General features: G+C 45.9%; 1 protein-coding gene across 2 annotated transcripts in view; it reads right to left on the bottom strand.

Moving 5' to 3' along the window:
* The window catches only part of FRMD5 (FERM domain containing 5), a 120399-nt gene that overhangs the window by 7911 nt on the left and 96992 nt on the right, over nucleotides 1-15496 (bottom strand). Inside the window, exons 8-13 of one of the 2 annotated variants that reach the window (XM_063142758.1) lie at nucleotides 14416-14504; nucleotides 6631-6694; nucleotides 5242-5333; nucleotides 2669-2743; nucleotides 2016-2084; nucleotides 1688-1794 (exon numbers count right to left, since the gene is read on the bottom strand). In XM_063142758.1, coding sequence (XP_062998828.1) covers nucleotides 1688-1794; nucleotides 2016-2084; nucleotides 2669-2743; nucleotides 5242-5333; nucleotides 6631-6694; nucleotides 14416-14504 — 496 coding nt within the window. The remainder of the gene's footprint in view (nucleotides 1-1687; nucleotides 1795-2015; nucleotides 2085-2668; nucleotides 2744-5241; nucleotides 5334-6630; nucleotides 6695-14415; nucleotides 14505-15496) is intronic. The other variant, XM_063142759.1, reaches the window with a different exon arrangement.

The raw sequence follows: 15496 nt of genomic DNA, 5'->3' as shown, positions 1-15496 counted from the left end.
GCATCTCACAGGGATGCATCTGCTCAAGTTTGGGCAGAGGTACCTTTTTTATCTGTTCCCTCCCTTCCTGCTCCTCACACGGATGACAGCAAAGGTCAAGAGGGACCAGATGGATTGCATTCTCATAGCACCACGGTGGCTGTGCCAGCCCAGGCTCCCTCACTTGCTGCATCAGATAGTCTCAGAGGGGAATACGCTTGCCTTCTACTGGCCCTGATCCTTCTCCTCTTCCACAGCAGAGATCAAGTACGGCACGCCGAGCTACTCACCTTGCACCTCATGGCATGGCTAGTATGACATCAGACTTTATTAGTTTACCTGTCTTGATGCTGTCAATCCTTGAAGCAGCGAGCAAACTTGCAGCGCATCAATCTTATGATAGGAAATAGGCAAGCTTCTCAGCGTTTGCTATCAGAAATAACCTTGACCCAGTTAATTGTTCGATTTCCCACATCCTTCAGTTTTTGTTAGAACTTCACAAAAAGGATTTAAAATACTCCTCTATTTGAGCGCACTTGGCTGCTATTTCAGGCTTTCACATAAAGATGGACAATTCTTCAGTTTTCTCACATCCTCTAGTTAAGCATTTTTGGAGAGGCCTTAGAGATTTGGGCCCTCCTGTGAGAACCCCAGTCCCTGCCTGGAGCTTGTCTGGGGCGCTCCACACTCTTACCAAGAAACCACTTGAGCCCCTTGCGCCTGCGGATCTCTGCTTCCTTTCGTTTAAGGTGGCATTTTTAGTGACAGTCACTTTGGCAAATCTCTGAAGGTGCAAAACAAGGTCCCCTACTAGATGAGTATGTCTTACGAGAACAATTCTTTTTTGTTAGGGACCTCCCCCTTGACCTCCCCTGCTGAACTCCCCCTGTCAATCTCCTCTTTGCTCGCCCTGATCATTCGCTCTCTGGGGGCTGGCTTCCTTTTGCAGCTCCTAGTCCAGCTCTTCTCTGCTTCTGCTCAGCTTGGAGTCAGGAATCAGAATGACATTCCCTGCCCACTCAGCTGCTAATAGCAACCAGGCCACACCCCTTCAGGCCCTGTGAGTACTTGCCATGGAAGAAGATTGCAAGTGTTTATGTTTTACACATCATTACTTCTAAAAGATTGGCTTTAGCTGGTGTGCCATGTCTGAAGAGAAAAAAAAACCTACACTGATGTGAGAAACTGCATTTAAGAGGTTCAATCTCAGGAAAGATTCTGCTGACTAAAACACAGGTGGCAGAATGTTTAGGAAGTGTATTGGATTCTAGACCAACACGATAACTTTGTAGGAATTGGCCAGTCGGTCACATAAAATTAGAGTAAGTCAAGAACTCTATGAAACAGCCTTCTGTCATTGCTTTCCCTAAAAATAACTTGGGACGACTCCCTCCCAATTCAGTCACAAGAGGGTGATGCAACACATTCTGCCATTCCTGAATTTTATATGTATTTGTATTTATAAAATCTTTAAAATAATCTGGGGTTTTCGGTACCCAGTTCCACAAAATAGATTCACATTCACCTAAGAGAGAGGATTAAATATTTATATTGCGCTTGCAGCCCATGGTTAACCCTACCCCATGTTTTATTGTAGCATTTGGGGGAAGGACACTGTAGAAATTGTGTATTTAGGTGTGGGCGAAAAAGTGAATATCTGAAAGCAGCACTGAACATGCACAGAGCCACAGTAGTGCCAAAATCTCACCTTCCATGATAGAGATGTGCACAGCTCTCCTTCGGGTCCTGGGGACACTGCTTAGCCGTGGCCCGTGAGTAATAGAAGGACAGCTGCGGCTAGGTACAAGTCCTGCCCTACAGAAAGGAAGCACACAAAAACGGCGATGGAAATACAAAAGTCGCAAGCAAGCCTTCTCCTTAGATCGCTAACCAAACCCAGAAGGTGGACCTTTGCAGTCCATCTAGCAATGGAAAATGGGCCTCTGGTGAATTTTGCAACTACTAGCTCCATATCAAAGCTTGCTTCTCACAGGTGAGCCTGTTGCTTGTTGCTGAGGCTACATACTGAGCCTTACCTGTGTATTTCTGGAGGCTCCCTCTTGATCTTGGCACTAGATTCCATCACTTCCTTTGCAACTCGGCCACTGAAAGTGATTGAAGAACAGAAACGGTGACAAGAACAGAAAGCAACTTCTCCCTTCCTTACCGCTAGCATGTAGATGGATCCAGCTATTACGTGCCCTTATGACCTGCCCTTGCTTGGGCCACAACCATCCTCCTCCCTGGCAGGCAGGCACAATCACTTTAAAAAAAAGAGCCAGGGTTGTTGTTCCTTTTTCCTTAGCAGTCCAGTACATCTGTTGCGTAGGTGATCGCACAATGTTTGGAAAGAATATGTTCTATTTCCCTTCCCAGTTCCATTTTGATGCATAAACTTGGCTTCATTACTTTCTCACACAGGAGATCCTATAAGAAACCCCTTGTTGGCTTTCCAGTAGAGTGAGAATGCAGCATTTGGCCTAACAATATTCTGACAAGCTGCGTAACAGTCCACTAGAAACATGATAATAGAATAATCTCTAATAAACAAACAGGCTTGTAGTGAGATCTCCCTTAATCTTTAGCTCAAGTTGATCACAACTAAACTTAACACAGCCTTATCCTTGAAGCCATCCAGAGGGTGTGTCAAGAATAGATCCAGGAACTGCTACTTACGGTCATTATTTACCTGTATCGGAACCGACTCCCTTTGAAAAATAAATTGCTGCTGGATACTGTACGAACTTGGCTTGACTTTTCCAATCTGAAACAAGAAGCAGATTTTGGCAAAAGGACTTTATTTAGTCACAGCCCAGACCAGGGGTGGGCAACCTTTGGGGGGGCTGTGGGGGCATTTGGGCGTTGGAGGAACCGCCACCTGCAACAACGACAAAATGGCTGCCATGGGAGGTGTGGCTTGTCACAAAGGACAGCTAACTTGGGGAAAGACATGTGCCTGCACACACACACACACACACACACACACACACACACACACACACCAGCCAGCCTGCCTCCATCTATTCACACATACACAAGCGCCATACATGCAAACATGCATGCCTCTTATTTATGTTCCTCATTTGCAAGCACAAGAAACACCACACTCATTCTTTTTCAGCCCCTGTCCGTCACATATACAAGCACATGACTCCCCCCAGCCCCTGCAGGTTTCCTTGAGCCCCTTCCCCCCCTCCTGCAAGCTGGCTTACTGATGCCCTCCTTAGCCCCCCCCCCCCACTTACCAGACAGAAGGAGTCCCTTTTTCCACCCCCACCCCACCCCACCCCTTTTCCCTAGAGGCTGGCTGTGCTGCAGAGGAAAGTGTTGGCCTCAGCCGCCTTCACCGCCTCCCGACACCCCTGAGCCCCATGTCTGGCCCAGAGGCATCGTGGGAAAGGAAGGTGGATGGAGGCCCTCGCGTGCTTTGCAGCGGTCCCAGCTGCCAGTAAGAAAAATTGTTATTGAGGAGGAAGAGGAAGTAGTAGTAGTAGTAGTTAATAGTAGTGGGAGGGCTGCAACACCTGGTGGGCTCCAGGAAAGGTATCCAGGGTTGCCTCCTCCCAGCCCTGAGTGTCACTTGGGTTTTGAAAGCATTGAGCTAGCAAAACACATTACAAATTATGCGAAGGCTGCTGTTGTAACCCTTCCCAGTTCTCAACCTGCCTAGGGATTGATAAGCCCCCACAGTCCGCTTGCTTTGTGTTGCCAATGACGAAGAAGGATAGTTTCAAACGTCTTGATTGTTTCTGCAGGAGCTGCTCCCACTTTCCTTCCTTGCATTCAAAGTCTGCAAACGGTGCAGAGTTAAAGGCAAAGGTGACCTACTGTGTAAAAAGTTACGGGTAACACGCTATGCATATCTGGTGCATGTTACTGAAGTTACATGTACCAGGGGGAAGGCTGGGCAGCTACATCCTTTGCCATGCTGCATGGATTTCAACTCAATGGGACAAATGATGGGCTGGCTTTTAACTCCAAAGCAGAGAGAGAGAGACACCTACTGATGAATAGTAAAGCAAATGAAAGGGCTTGACTTCACAAGATGAAATAAGGTTCTTCTGGACGGAGAAACACTCAAGAAGTTTGAATTCAGGCCACCAGGATGCAGGCAGAGGGCAGACAGGGTCAATGCTATCTTGGAACCCCACTGCTGGAGTCAAGCAGGGAACCCAGAACTAGATGGGCTACTTTACTGGGGAAGTGAGAGGCCTAATAACCAGGACTCTGCTTGCTTTTTTGCTTATGTAGCTACAGGTTCAGTCTAGAATCCTTAAAAACTACACTTTTGGAAGGCATTGACCTAGTTCACATGACATGACAGCCCACTATGGGTCAATTTACCTGCGGGGGCTGTTGCATTGTGCCAGGCACTCACAGGCAGCATTTTTGCATGGTGGCTGTGGGCCATGGCTTGTCGTGTCATGTGAACCCAGGAGGCAGGGGTTGTTTGAGGGTTACACAAACCTCAAATTACCCTAAAACAAGCCATGCATTCTTTGAGGGTTATCTAACCCTCAACTCCCTGCTGCCTGGGTTTGTACGGAATGACAAGCCACAGCAAGCTGGACACCCATGGACACCATGCAAAAAAGGTGCCTGTGGGCGGCTGGCACAACACCCAGCAGCAGCCCCCCCCCCCCCCACGGTTTCTATGTAGGGGATCAAGACCAAAACAAAACTGTCCTGATTGCAGCCATCTGCTTCAAGGGATGCATAAATGAAAGACTATTTATCATTGCTAGTATTCTTCTAGAAAAGAAACAAAAGATTTGTGGAAACAATACGGCAGCTTCATTTCCTGTTAATATAATGAGGCTGCCTGATTGTAGGATGTCCAAACAAAACTAAACTGAATATATTGTCTAGCAGCCCACTAGTGTAGATAGGATGGCATTTGAGGCAGCAAATTTACAGGCTGCCCAGTTTGTGCACTGGCCGCCCATTCTTTACTTGTCCAACTGGCCCTATGGTTGCTGACCAGAGGCTTAGCAGGGGCCAAGCAATGCTTATAAAAGCCTACTCAGCCTCCACTTAGCCCTAGAGCCAGACTGCAGCTAAAATGGGATGGCACAGGCAGAGGTGAAATGCAGAGCTGGCCTCCCTTCCGGCCAATAACCTCCCTGGGATTTTTAGGGGAAGGAGGAAGCCATCCAAACCCTAAGCAAGCTTTCCTGACTTTGCCCTGGCTTCTTTTTTACTGGCTGCTGTGAGTGACCATCCCTGTCTAAAGTCAAAATAAACCCTGGGGAAAATGCTTACTTATAAAAGGCTTGGTTTTCAATCCCGCATTTCCAGAGATGCTTGCAAGCTTCAGGAGTTGGAGCAAAGTATGTCAGAAAAATTTTCTTTTCCTGTCAAAAGCCCAGAAAAATCCTAAGGTTAATTCACACATTTGAGTCACACGCCGCATGCTTGCCACGCTGACTTAAAGGCAAATGTCTTTAATGCCATATAAATAAAATAAGGACTGCAAAGCAATTTCCATGCCAAAAGGGTTTTTTTTTTTAATCCAAACAGCTCTACAAGCAGCATTATATACTAGACAAAACCTGGCACTGCCCAGCATAGATGGCAACAACATACCAGAAATAATGTCACTGCATAGATAAAATGGGTGTGATTTTATCTGTGCTAGCATAAGAAGAAGGTGGGATTGTAATGCTCTTTTTGAGACTTCTTGCTGCCTGCTTTGTCTCCGCTACTAGAAATAACGTCCAATTCAACTCAGCAACACTATGGTTCAAAATGCACCCAACACTTAGCCCATCTCTAACGTAATCTGTTATGTCTAAGAGAGCATTTGTCTATTTCTGTGTGGACTGAATGCCTTGTGTTGTTTCTGTCTACATAGCTTTGTACTGGAATGGACAACTAGAAATTAATAAAACAAAGTAGGTCATGCTGGTTCCTAAAAAAACATTGGGCAATATCTTTATTGCCTTTATTAGCTCATAAAGATTTAAACTAAATACGCCCAAAGCCACGTGGCGTGTCTGATGCTTTCAGATAGGCCACGGCCAGAAACGGAGCCATGTTGCAGCACCGCTGCGGGGTTTTACAGAGTTTGTTAAACGTTTTCTGTCTGTGTTATGTTGACTGTCAGGGTCTTCTGTTCCTTCATCCACCTTTTAATAATGTGCTGCTTTCAATAATGTATTAGTTTTATACGTTTTAATCAATTATATGTATTCTATGGTGTTTGCATTTGTGTTGTACCCTGCCTCAATCCAGAGGGAGAGGTAGGTAACAAAATTATTATTATTATTATTATTATTATTATTATTATTATTATTATTATTATTATTATTGCCATTGGATTTTTCTAAGGGATACGCAAGAATATTGTTTGACTTGCGCCAATGCACAGTAGTGCTACTTTGCACTTATGCTGATGCACATACTCACTAATGCACATTACCACAAGTGAGAATTAGCATGAATGTGCATTAGTGCATAGGCAAATTTGCCCAAATCGCCCCCAAAAGTAAAGAGCTGCCTGCTCACTACAGGATCCACAACAGCTTCATAAAAATCTGAACTCATTTGAGTCCATCATGGATTTCTCCAACATCCCTCACTGCTACTAAACATGACTGTTTTGGAACAGAAGCAAAATGGTACCTGCACAGTTTGGCAGAAGGCACTCACCTCTTTCTGACTTACATATAAATAGAACGTCTTGCCTTCAAATTTCATTTTTGTCACTTCATTCCTACAAGCACAAAAAAAAAACCCCACTTTCATAAAGGAAGCAAAACACATCTTGCACTATACAGCATTATGAATGCAGAGCCCACGCACAGCGTGGAATAGGTTCTGGCAAGATGCAGAAATTTAAACCAAATTGTTTGCATGACACGCAAAGTTAAGAAACAAAATGTTTTAAGGACAGCAGTTGCAGGAACTTCAAGTCCAACATTTGCAGTTCATCCAAAGTGTCACAGGGTGAGCAAAGAGGACTCCTGGCTCAAGAATCGTGGCAGAGGTGGGAGAGGAATCTCAGCACAGAGTGAGCCTTAGTGGGGGAGGGGACGTCCAGGAGCCACCTTGGAAACTTTGTTCATAACACAGGTGCATATCTGGATGAGCATATCGAATGTAAGAGAACCACACTTAGCTGATGAGCCTAAACCGGAGGTACAGCGAAGAATGAGTAACAATGCGACCACGTCTGGAGCGGGGCCTGGGGAGGGTCTTTTAGGTGACTGTGCCAATAACACGGACAATGCAGTTCAATGCAGACAAATGTACAAAAGAATACGTTTGGGGGCAACAGACCAAATATTGAGAGTACAGATTACATGGAACAGTCATGCAGCGTACTGACCAGGAAAGGGGTTTAGGGGTTACTGTAGAAAAATCCTTGAAGCCACCAGCCCAGTGCATGGCTGCAGTAAAAAAGGCAAACAGGATACTGGGGTACATCAACAACGGGATACAATACAAAGCAAGAGAGGTGACACTCACTGTACATTGCATGGACCAGATCACAGCTCTGCTTATGCCCCAAGGAGAGGGAGGCCGCCATGCTTGATGAAATACAACTGAAGACGGGAGAAAGAAGCCCCTGATGGCATTTGGGGAAAGGAGGGGGTTCTTTTCTGCACTGGCAGTGGGGGGAGTGAATTCCACCTGAGAGAATCCTCTCTTAGATGTGCTATTCGTATTATGCGTTAACCATTATGGACCATGCCTTCCTATTGGGTTGATTAAATGCTTTCTCATAGGAAGATGGTGAAAACGAGAACACTGTATCTATCACCTGTTAGCCATTTGTGTATGGTAACAGGGATATGGGGCCCAGGGGAAAAGCTACCTTAAGAATTGCATGGACAAAAGTAGAATATTGGGAAGCACTCTGTATATTCTGCTAATATTGTGTGGCACTCCGTGAAGCACTCAGAGGACAACGCTGGGGACGTCAAGTGAATTGGTTAATATTGGGACGGCCTGGTAGGCTTCTTTCATTAAGTACACTGTGTCCGGTTCTTAATGCTGGCCTCTTTTGCCCTTTGTAAGGCCAGAAATTTGTCTCTGATGAGCAAATAACTTTTGCTTTGGCAAAGACAGACTTGAGTATGGGCTTATCACATCCAAAGTCTTAGGTAATCATGATGTGCTTTAAGTAAGCCGGGAGCACATTCCTTTGGCTCTGACTACCTTCTGCCACAACACTTCCATCCAACAACAAAAATGGATCTTTACAACAAAGGGCGCATTGTTGGGAAGGATAATGATTGGGGCATAAAGAGCAATCAGCCTTGGATTTGGTCATATCTGAGCTACTCTTTCAAAACATTTTTAACTAAGATCTAACGCTGTCAACCTGAAATGCCCCTAATGGCTCTCAAAGCAGTAATGCCATGTGGATGTTAATAAAATCAGGTTTAATAGAGATGTGCCCCAAATGTTGCAAGCCAACTGCTTGCCTAATTCTTTTCCTGGAAGGAAGTGCCTGGCCACCAGCACCCTCTCGCTGCACCCATATCAGCATACTATAGATGTAGCCAAAATAAAATGTGGTTTGTTGATTCACTATCAGAGGGCCGCCAATGTGATTGGATTCACAGAATTAGCCATTGTATGCTTTTCAGAGTAAATAGGTGTGGGAATGAACTGGATTAGGACCCTGGCAGGGAAAGTAGGGGCTGTTTCACTTACCCAATTCAGATTGGGGGCACACCTGCCAATGGAAGCTTTCCTCCCCATGCAAGCAGCTGGCTTGGGGGTCTGAGCTGGACTACAGGACAGGGGAAAGGAAGGGTTCCAGCTCCCCAACCCCTCCAGCTCCTGATCCAGACCATAGACATCCTGGTGTGGCTATTTATCTAAAAAAAGCCACACCATCCATTGTTTGAGTGGTGCCATGTCTTCAGCTATTGGGCGGTATAGAAACGTAATAAATAAGATAAAATAAAGGTCTTGCTTAGACCAGAGTTGAAATGAATGTCAGCTTCCTCATCGTTCCTGTACAACCCCACCTACAGGCTCTGCACCTGTGCAAACCATTCTCCAAGAGCCTTCTAGAGCTCTAGCCAGGCCAGAGGCTTCCCTCGAGAAAGCCTCGGCCTGGTTTGGCAGACAAGGGAAGCACCTTCCTGCTCAGCTCCCTTCTAACTGTCATGACAGCAGCAGCTCTGAGAACCGCTTGAGACGGGATTTTTCTTCTCCTCACTGCTCATCTCTTGTTAGCTACAGAGATTTCATTTTCTTTTCAGTGGTTTAAGTTTGCCCAATGTATTTTATTATTGAGTAACTACTGTTTCCCCCACATGATCTATTTGGGAATTGAGCATCAGGTATGTGCTTGTGCCACAAATTTACAAAGCAAGCATCCCATTATAGTTCTTATAGATTCTTGGCTTTGCTTTGGGTAGTGACATTGGAATCTCAGCCCATGGAGTCCCAGTCTTCAAGCACTAAGGAATGTTTCCACCTCTTCTGTTAACTCCCATCGTCACAGCTGATTGCCAGCAGAGCTGGCCCCACCATTAGGCAGAATGAGGCAGCTGGCAGGTGCCATGGGGCAGCAGTGAAGTGTTAGAGGACAACGCTGTGCAGCCTGTCCTGCAGCCCTAAGCTGCCTTGCTGTCCTCAGATGCAATCCCATCGCCACTTTTGAAGTAAGGTTCAACACCTGTCTCTTCTGGGAAGAATGCCATTCCTAACTCTTCACAACTAGTCCCAACACCCCTCCAGTCCCAGATGGCACCACAGTGTCCAGTACTGGGACTATAATAATCCACATGAACCTGACTGAGACAGATATTCCTTCTCTTGCTACATTTCCCAGTCTCCTTGCTAAGATCCCCCACCTTCTTGAAGGAGCCATGCCCTCCACATGACAGTTCTGACTGCCAATCAGGGGCTTCTCTATATGGCTTGTTTACCCTGATTTATATGCATATATTTGCATTTCAGGACACATGACGCAGCTGTCCATTCGCTGTAGCGCTGGGTTTTTTATGCGATAATGCGCACATTCGCATTTGTGATTTACTACGACTTTTTGATTTTACTACGACTTTTACTACGACACATCCAAGTTCACACCATGTTATGGTTATGTGACTTTGGGGGAGTTAAATCGCATTTAACTTTTGTAAACCGCCCAGAGAGCTTCGACTATGGGGCGGTATATACATTTAATAAATAAATAAATAAATTTTGACCTGTGGGCAGAGCTTTGAGGGTAAGACAACATGATTGGCCAATTTCCCGATTTCCCACCTATCAGCTGCCTCGTTCCTTTGCGCCGTTTTTAGTTTTGACGTCTCTGATTCTGCTGCCTTGTTCCTCCCACCCTCCTGCTCCCGGTTTGTTTGTTATATGAATCTGCGGAGCTCCACATATAAAATGTGTCACTTCCATCATCTCTACTCCGTAGCATTTATATCTGCACTATAAAAAAAATTCAAGAAATAAATCGCTGTTGCTGCTGCAGTGCAATGCTCTTTACTTTGTTTCAAATCAGTGAAAATTCGGGTTCATATTTAATGAGGAGCAATCCCGCTGTCGTATAGATGGGGGCTATATCATGCTCAGCTTGGTCCTTCTCCTGGAAGCTCTTACAAACATGGCTGATGCCAGTCAGCAGCAACAATTGCTTCCTGACAATCAAATCTTGAGACGCAAGTTAGTCAGTCTTCTCAGGGCTTGAAACTATGGCAAATCCAGCTTCCGGTATGGTGCTACCAATACCAGTATTGGCTGTGACGTCAGCGATTGCATTGCAACTAATTGCTACTGACGTATCAGTACCACCCTCAGACTTTGCAGCTGCTGCTGCACTCCCATCAGTAATGTCCACTTTCACAACTGCTCCATCGAGTCTTGGTTGCTGTACTATCTCAGTCAACTCTGGAGCCTCAGAACAAACTCCTACTTTCTAACCCAGTGGAGAGGGCCGACCATTCATCTTCAGTCCGGATTTGAAATCCAGATCAGAACGCTCTGCCTTTGCCTCTTGCTTGTATGGCTGGGGATGTTAACCTAGCGAAAACTAGTCATGTTTGGAGCATGGCTTAGCTTCGAGGCCTGCAGATACCACAGCAGTCTCCTAAACCGAATGATCCCATGTTTCATTTGATTAGGGAGGTGTGTTTCCCACCCCCATTATTCATACACCTTAGGAAAGGTTAAGAAAGCTAAACCTGCCGCTTGATCTCTGTGAGTCAGGCTGTGGACAACTCAGTCTTCCACCTTCTCCCTGGTATCAACCTTGGCTTTCTTTGCTCTCTCTTTCAGCTCAGCAGCCATTCAAGAAATCATTTTCATATACCCTTTGTTGGGGTTGTCAGCTTTCCATGGTCTTTCATCCACATAGGGACTGACAAACAAGATTTATTCTAATCCCTCCCATTTTGCTGGTGGCAAGATCATCAGAACTAGGTGAGGATTTTGTTTCAGCTCTGTTCTGATAAAAAAATAAATACCAAAATTTGTAAGGTTCTCCATATTCATGACAAAAAGAACTTGAGATTTTAAAAAATCTAATGGGGGAGAAACCAAACCAGATTTGACCATCCAGGCCCAGAGCCTATGCACTGTGTGAAGAAGTCCTTCCTTTTATTTGTCCTGAATCTCCCATCAATCAGCTCCATGGAGTGATGACCCCACTGGGTTCTAGTATTATGGGAGAGGGAGAAAAATGTCTCCCTGTGTACATTCTCAAGACCAGGCATAAATCTGCTCCAGATGCTTCCTTCTTCTTGTCCATGGCAAAGTGATCCATATCACCAAGGTCTACATAACTACCACATTTTAATAAACTACCATGCTACCGGCCACATAGCATACCAATAAGCAAAGCACCTCAAACACTTTCAGGGTCCACAATGGGCCTTTGGCACCGACGCCTACACTCTTGGCCATTCAAGTTAGGCGGCCTCAGCAACTTCAATGCAGACCCCTTGAACTGCTCCAATTAAGTGGCCATGAACCCACAATCTGTAGCCCATGTTCTTCACCTATGAGGTTACCCCATCATATGTCTTCCCATGAAGTGCAAGGACAGGAAAGCAAGACCCCTACTCTTGAGCAGATGCTTTCATTGGAAGAGTGGACAGAGTCACGCCACGTCCTCTCATTCCCAGGGCCTTGCACACAACACCCCTTGGCCGACCCACTGCATCCTCAGAGGGCTCTGGTGGCCAAGCCAGCTGTGATGCAGCCACCTCCAGTGGGAAGCCTCTCTTTGATGTTGTCACATGTTACGAGGAAAACATTTGAGCCTCTGACCTCGTGTGATTTGCATCTCGGCTCTTTCAAAATGGCTTCTTTTCGTTGTAATTACACTTGTTGGGCCTTTTGTCACCATCTTCCTTTCCTTGTTGCAGCCAGAGCTTGCCTTTTCCCAAATGTGGTCTCTGATTTTTATTTCAACAAAGAAGTGCTGTACCCTAAGGGCAGCAGGGAATGGGCCCATCATATTCCAGATGTTTTAGGGCCTTGGCCGTCTCCCCGGACATGGCTGCACTGTCCTCCGTTTCTTATGCAGAGCCTAATGACGGGCATGACTCACAGAGACATGCATCTGCATTTTTCAGAGAGCTCTTGATTTCACACTTGGATAAAGCTACCACATGATCTACTTTTGTTTTATTTAAGCATTTATTTCCTGCACCTTCAATACAAATACAAAAAATTAAAAGGCAATTTAGCAATAGAATAAATCAATGAAATAAAACACCAACAAAAACCATGGTAGCAGCCTCCAATGCAAATGGACCGGAAGCTGTTTTAGAGGTGTCATGATGTGTCCCCTACGGCCGCTTAGCAGCCTAGTGGCTGCATTTTAAAATAACTGAAGTTTCTGTACAGGGTTCAACGGCAGTTCCTGACATAATGCATTTCAGTAATCAAGTATGGAAGTTACCAGGGCATATCCCTCAAGATGAAGTGCAGCCTTTAGGATGGTAGTCCTCCACAGCCTCTTTGCCTGAGGACACTTAATAAAGTCCTCCAGGTATGTCAGCTTATGAGTCACCTAAATGTGAGACCGGACAAAGTTCACAAAATAATTAAAACCGTTGGTTTACCTAAAGCTAAAGCGCGTCATGTGTTCATCTGCACACAAACAACCACCCTCCTTCCGTGCTACAGCTGCTTCTCCCTTTCAGGCAGATGCCTTGCAAAGAAACAGAGTGAGCTGTGCTCACCCTGCCCCTTGAAGTGCACGGAGGTTCTCCTCTGCGCAGGGGAGGGGCTGGGAGCGCCAACTCCCTGTTCTAGAGCGCTAGGCGGTTCCCTGAGGATTCGCCCTGCAGATGCAGAACCCAGAGATGTGGCTGCACAACCTGCCCGCTCAAACACCACTTACAGATGTGCAGCCTGGTTTTCTCCATTCCTAAGTTTCGCAAAGTCAAACCCTGAAAATACACTAGATCTACTGTGCCATGAATGAAATAAATTTGTGAATTTAATAAAGTTCTTTACATCTCAGGTCTCACAGCAAAAGCTGGACTGCCATGTAATCTCGTATCCAAATTAGTTTGCCCATTTGCTCTTGACTACCGACGTGTTCAGAGAGAGCAACGTATGTATGATGTTATATAAGTGCAAAAGGACAGAACAGCTGTGGAACAGGAAGGCAAGGAGCTTCCCAAACGAATCAGGGTTCTTAAAATATTTACTACAAACAACAGGAGCTATGGGAGCAGGTTAGGATCAACCTCAAAATAAACTAAACTAAATTGAAGGCTCCAGCTACCCATGCATTTAAGGCACCCATGTATGCCAGAACCCACCCCCCCTCCCACCCCCCTGCAATGGCAGCTTCCTGCCTTCCAAGTGTGGTGCATTATTTAGCACCAGCACAACTGGAAGTCCAGCAAAGAGCAGCATATTGCCTTGCTAAGTATTTGTGCACCTTTCCAAAGACCATGCGCTCCATGCAGACCCCAAACTGATGTCTGCTCCTCCAACACGTGCTTTGGGGACACCGGATCCTCTCCTAACTCACAGTTTAAAGTCCCCTGTTGCAGTCCCAGGAATGGTGCTTGTTTTGGTGAACAATGAGATGAAAGGAGAGTGCAGTTCCAGCTAGCTCAGAAAGTCCTGCTTACTCCAGGGAGAGGCGAGTGAAGAAAGGCTGTGGAATCTGATTGCGGGCTGAGAGAGAAATGATCAAGTCTGAACCCGATGAGAGGGGGATGCAGGAACGTAAACGCTGCTCCTCCTCCACCGCCCCGCCCCAGGACAGAAGGAAAGCCAGTCCAAGCTCATCAGTCTGTTGTGAAGGCCTGGAGTCAGCGACCACCAATGGGGCAGAGCAGAGGGAGGCAGAGCTACCAAGCCAAGCAATGGAGGTCTGTGGATCTCCATCCTGCACCAGAGGGGGCGTTAGGGGCAATACATCGACATAACCATGTTTGGGAAAGTCCCCACAATATGCAACTGCAGAAGCACCGAATTGTTCCGCAGAGAACTCACCATTTAATGAAGTGGACTCGCTTGTTTCCCTGCAGGACAACAAAGCCAAAGGGAGTGAACGCCAGAAAGGCCGCATTTCCAGACACATCCTGCAACACAGGTAAAGCTTCTCATCAAATGGAGCAACGTTTACAAGACAACCTCAATTCTCTATATTTCACTAGAGGCTAAACAGCTGGACTTCAGCCTTAGTTTTAGCGATGTCCTTTGTTATCAGAGATCTGAATGGGATGCAAAAGCAGATATGTCTTCTCTACATGAAGCATGGGGTGAGTCCCTAACCTCCTCCTCATCAAAAAGCAGCTCTGGACATTGAATGCCCTCTCTGCTTGTAGGTGGGTCCTTATTTCAGAGATGGATTTGTCCAATGGTGCCTTCGTAGGAGCTGCCCCCCTTGTGCCAGGTCAGCTTGGCTTGTCTGCTCGGCCGTGGCTCTCACACAGAAAGAGGCCTTTTCCCCTCAGCCGCTACCTGGTCCTTGAGCTTGGGATGTTCTGCGTACAAGGCCTGTGCTCTGCATACAGGTATGCAAGGTGGCATACTTTTTGAACAGTTGAACAGCCCGCCATTATATATTCAAAACAGCTATACGCCATCCTATCCGTAAAGACAAGACCAGGTAACATTGATGGCTATGTAATACTTAGTACATCACATTTCCCATGGACATACAAATTACGCTTCAGAGTGTGCAAATCCCTTCAGAAATATTACCTCAATAATCCTTGGCACTCCTGTAAAGAAAGCCTTTGTGCTGAGGCTGAAATTAGTGGCTTCCCTAATTGAATCTAGTAAACCATCATTTTAGTCTTGTTTATTGTTCCTATCTGGCTTTTAAGATCTTGTTGCCTTTCAGTGACTGGGTTGGATCCAGGCTTGAACGTGTTTAGAGTGGACCCACTGAAATCAATTAAGTCCCATTGATTCCAATGGGTCTACTCTGAACATGACTTAATCTGGATAACTCCCATTGTGTTTTTATGACTGGATTTGTTTTATTTGTATTTTGGGGTTTCAGTCCTCTTCTACACACATCTAGTGCAAGCAGGAAAAGGCAAGAGCCAGGATGGGCCACAAGGGC

This window comes from Elgaria multicarinata, chromosome 16 (assembly GCF_023053635.1).
Source record: "Elgaria multicarinata webbii isolate HBS135686 ecotype San Diego chromosome 16, rElgMul1.1.pri, whole genome shotgun sequence".
Lineage (NCBI taxonomy): Eukaryota > Metazoa > Chordata > Lepidosauria > Squamata > Anguidae > Elgaria > Elgaria multicarinata.
The sequence above is the reverse complement of the archived record's forward strand: the minus strand, read 5'-3'. Positions and strand labels throughout refer to the sequence as shown.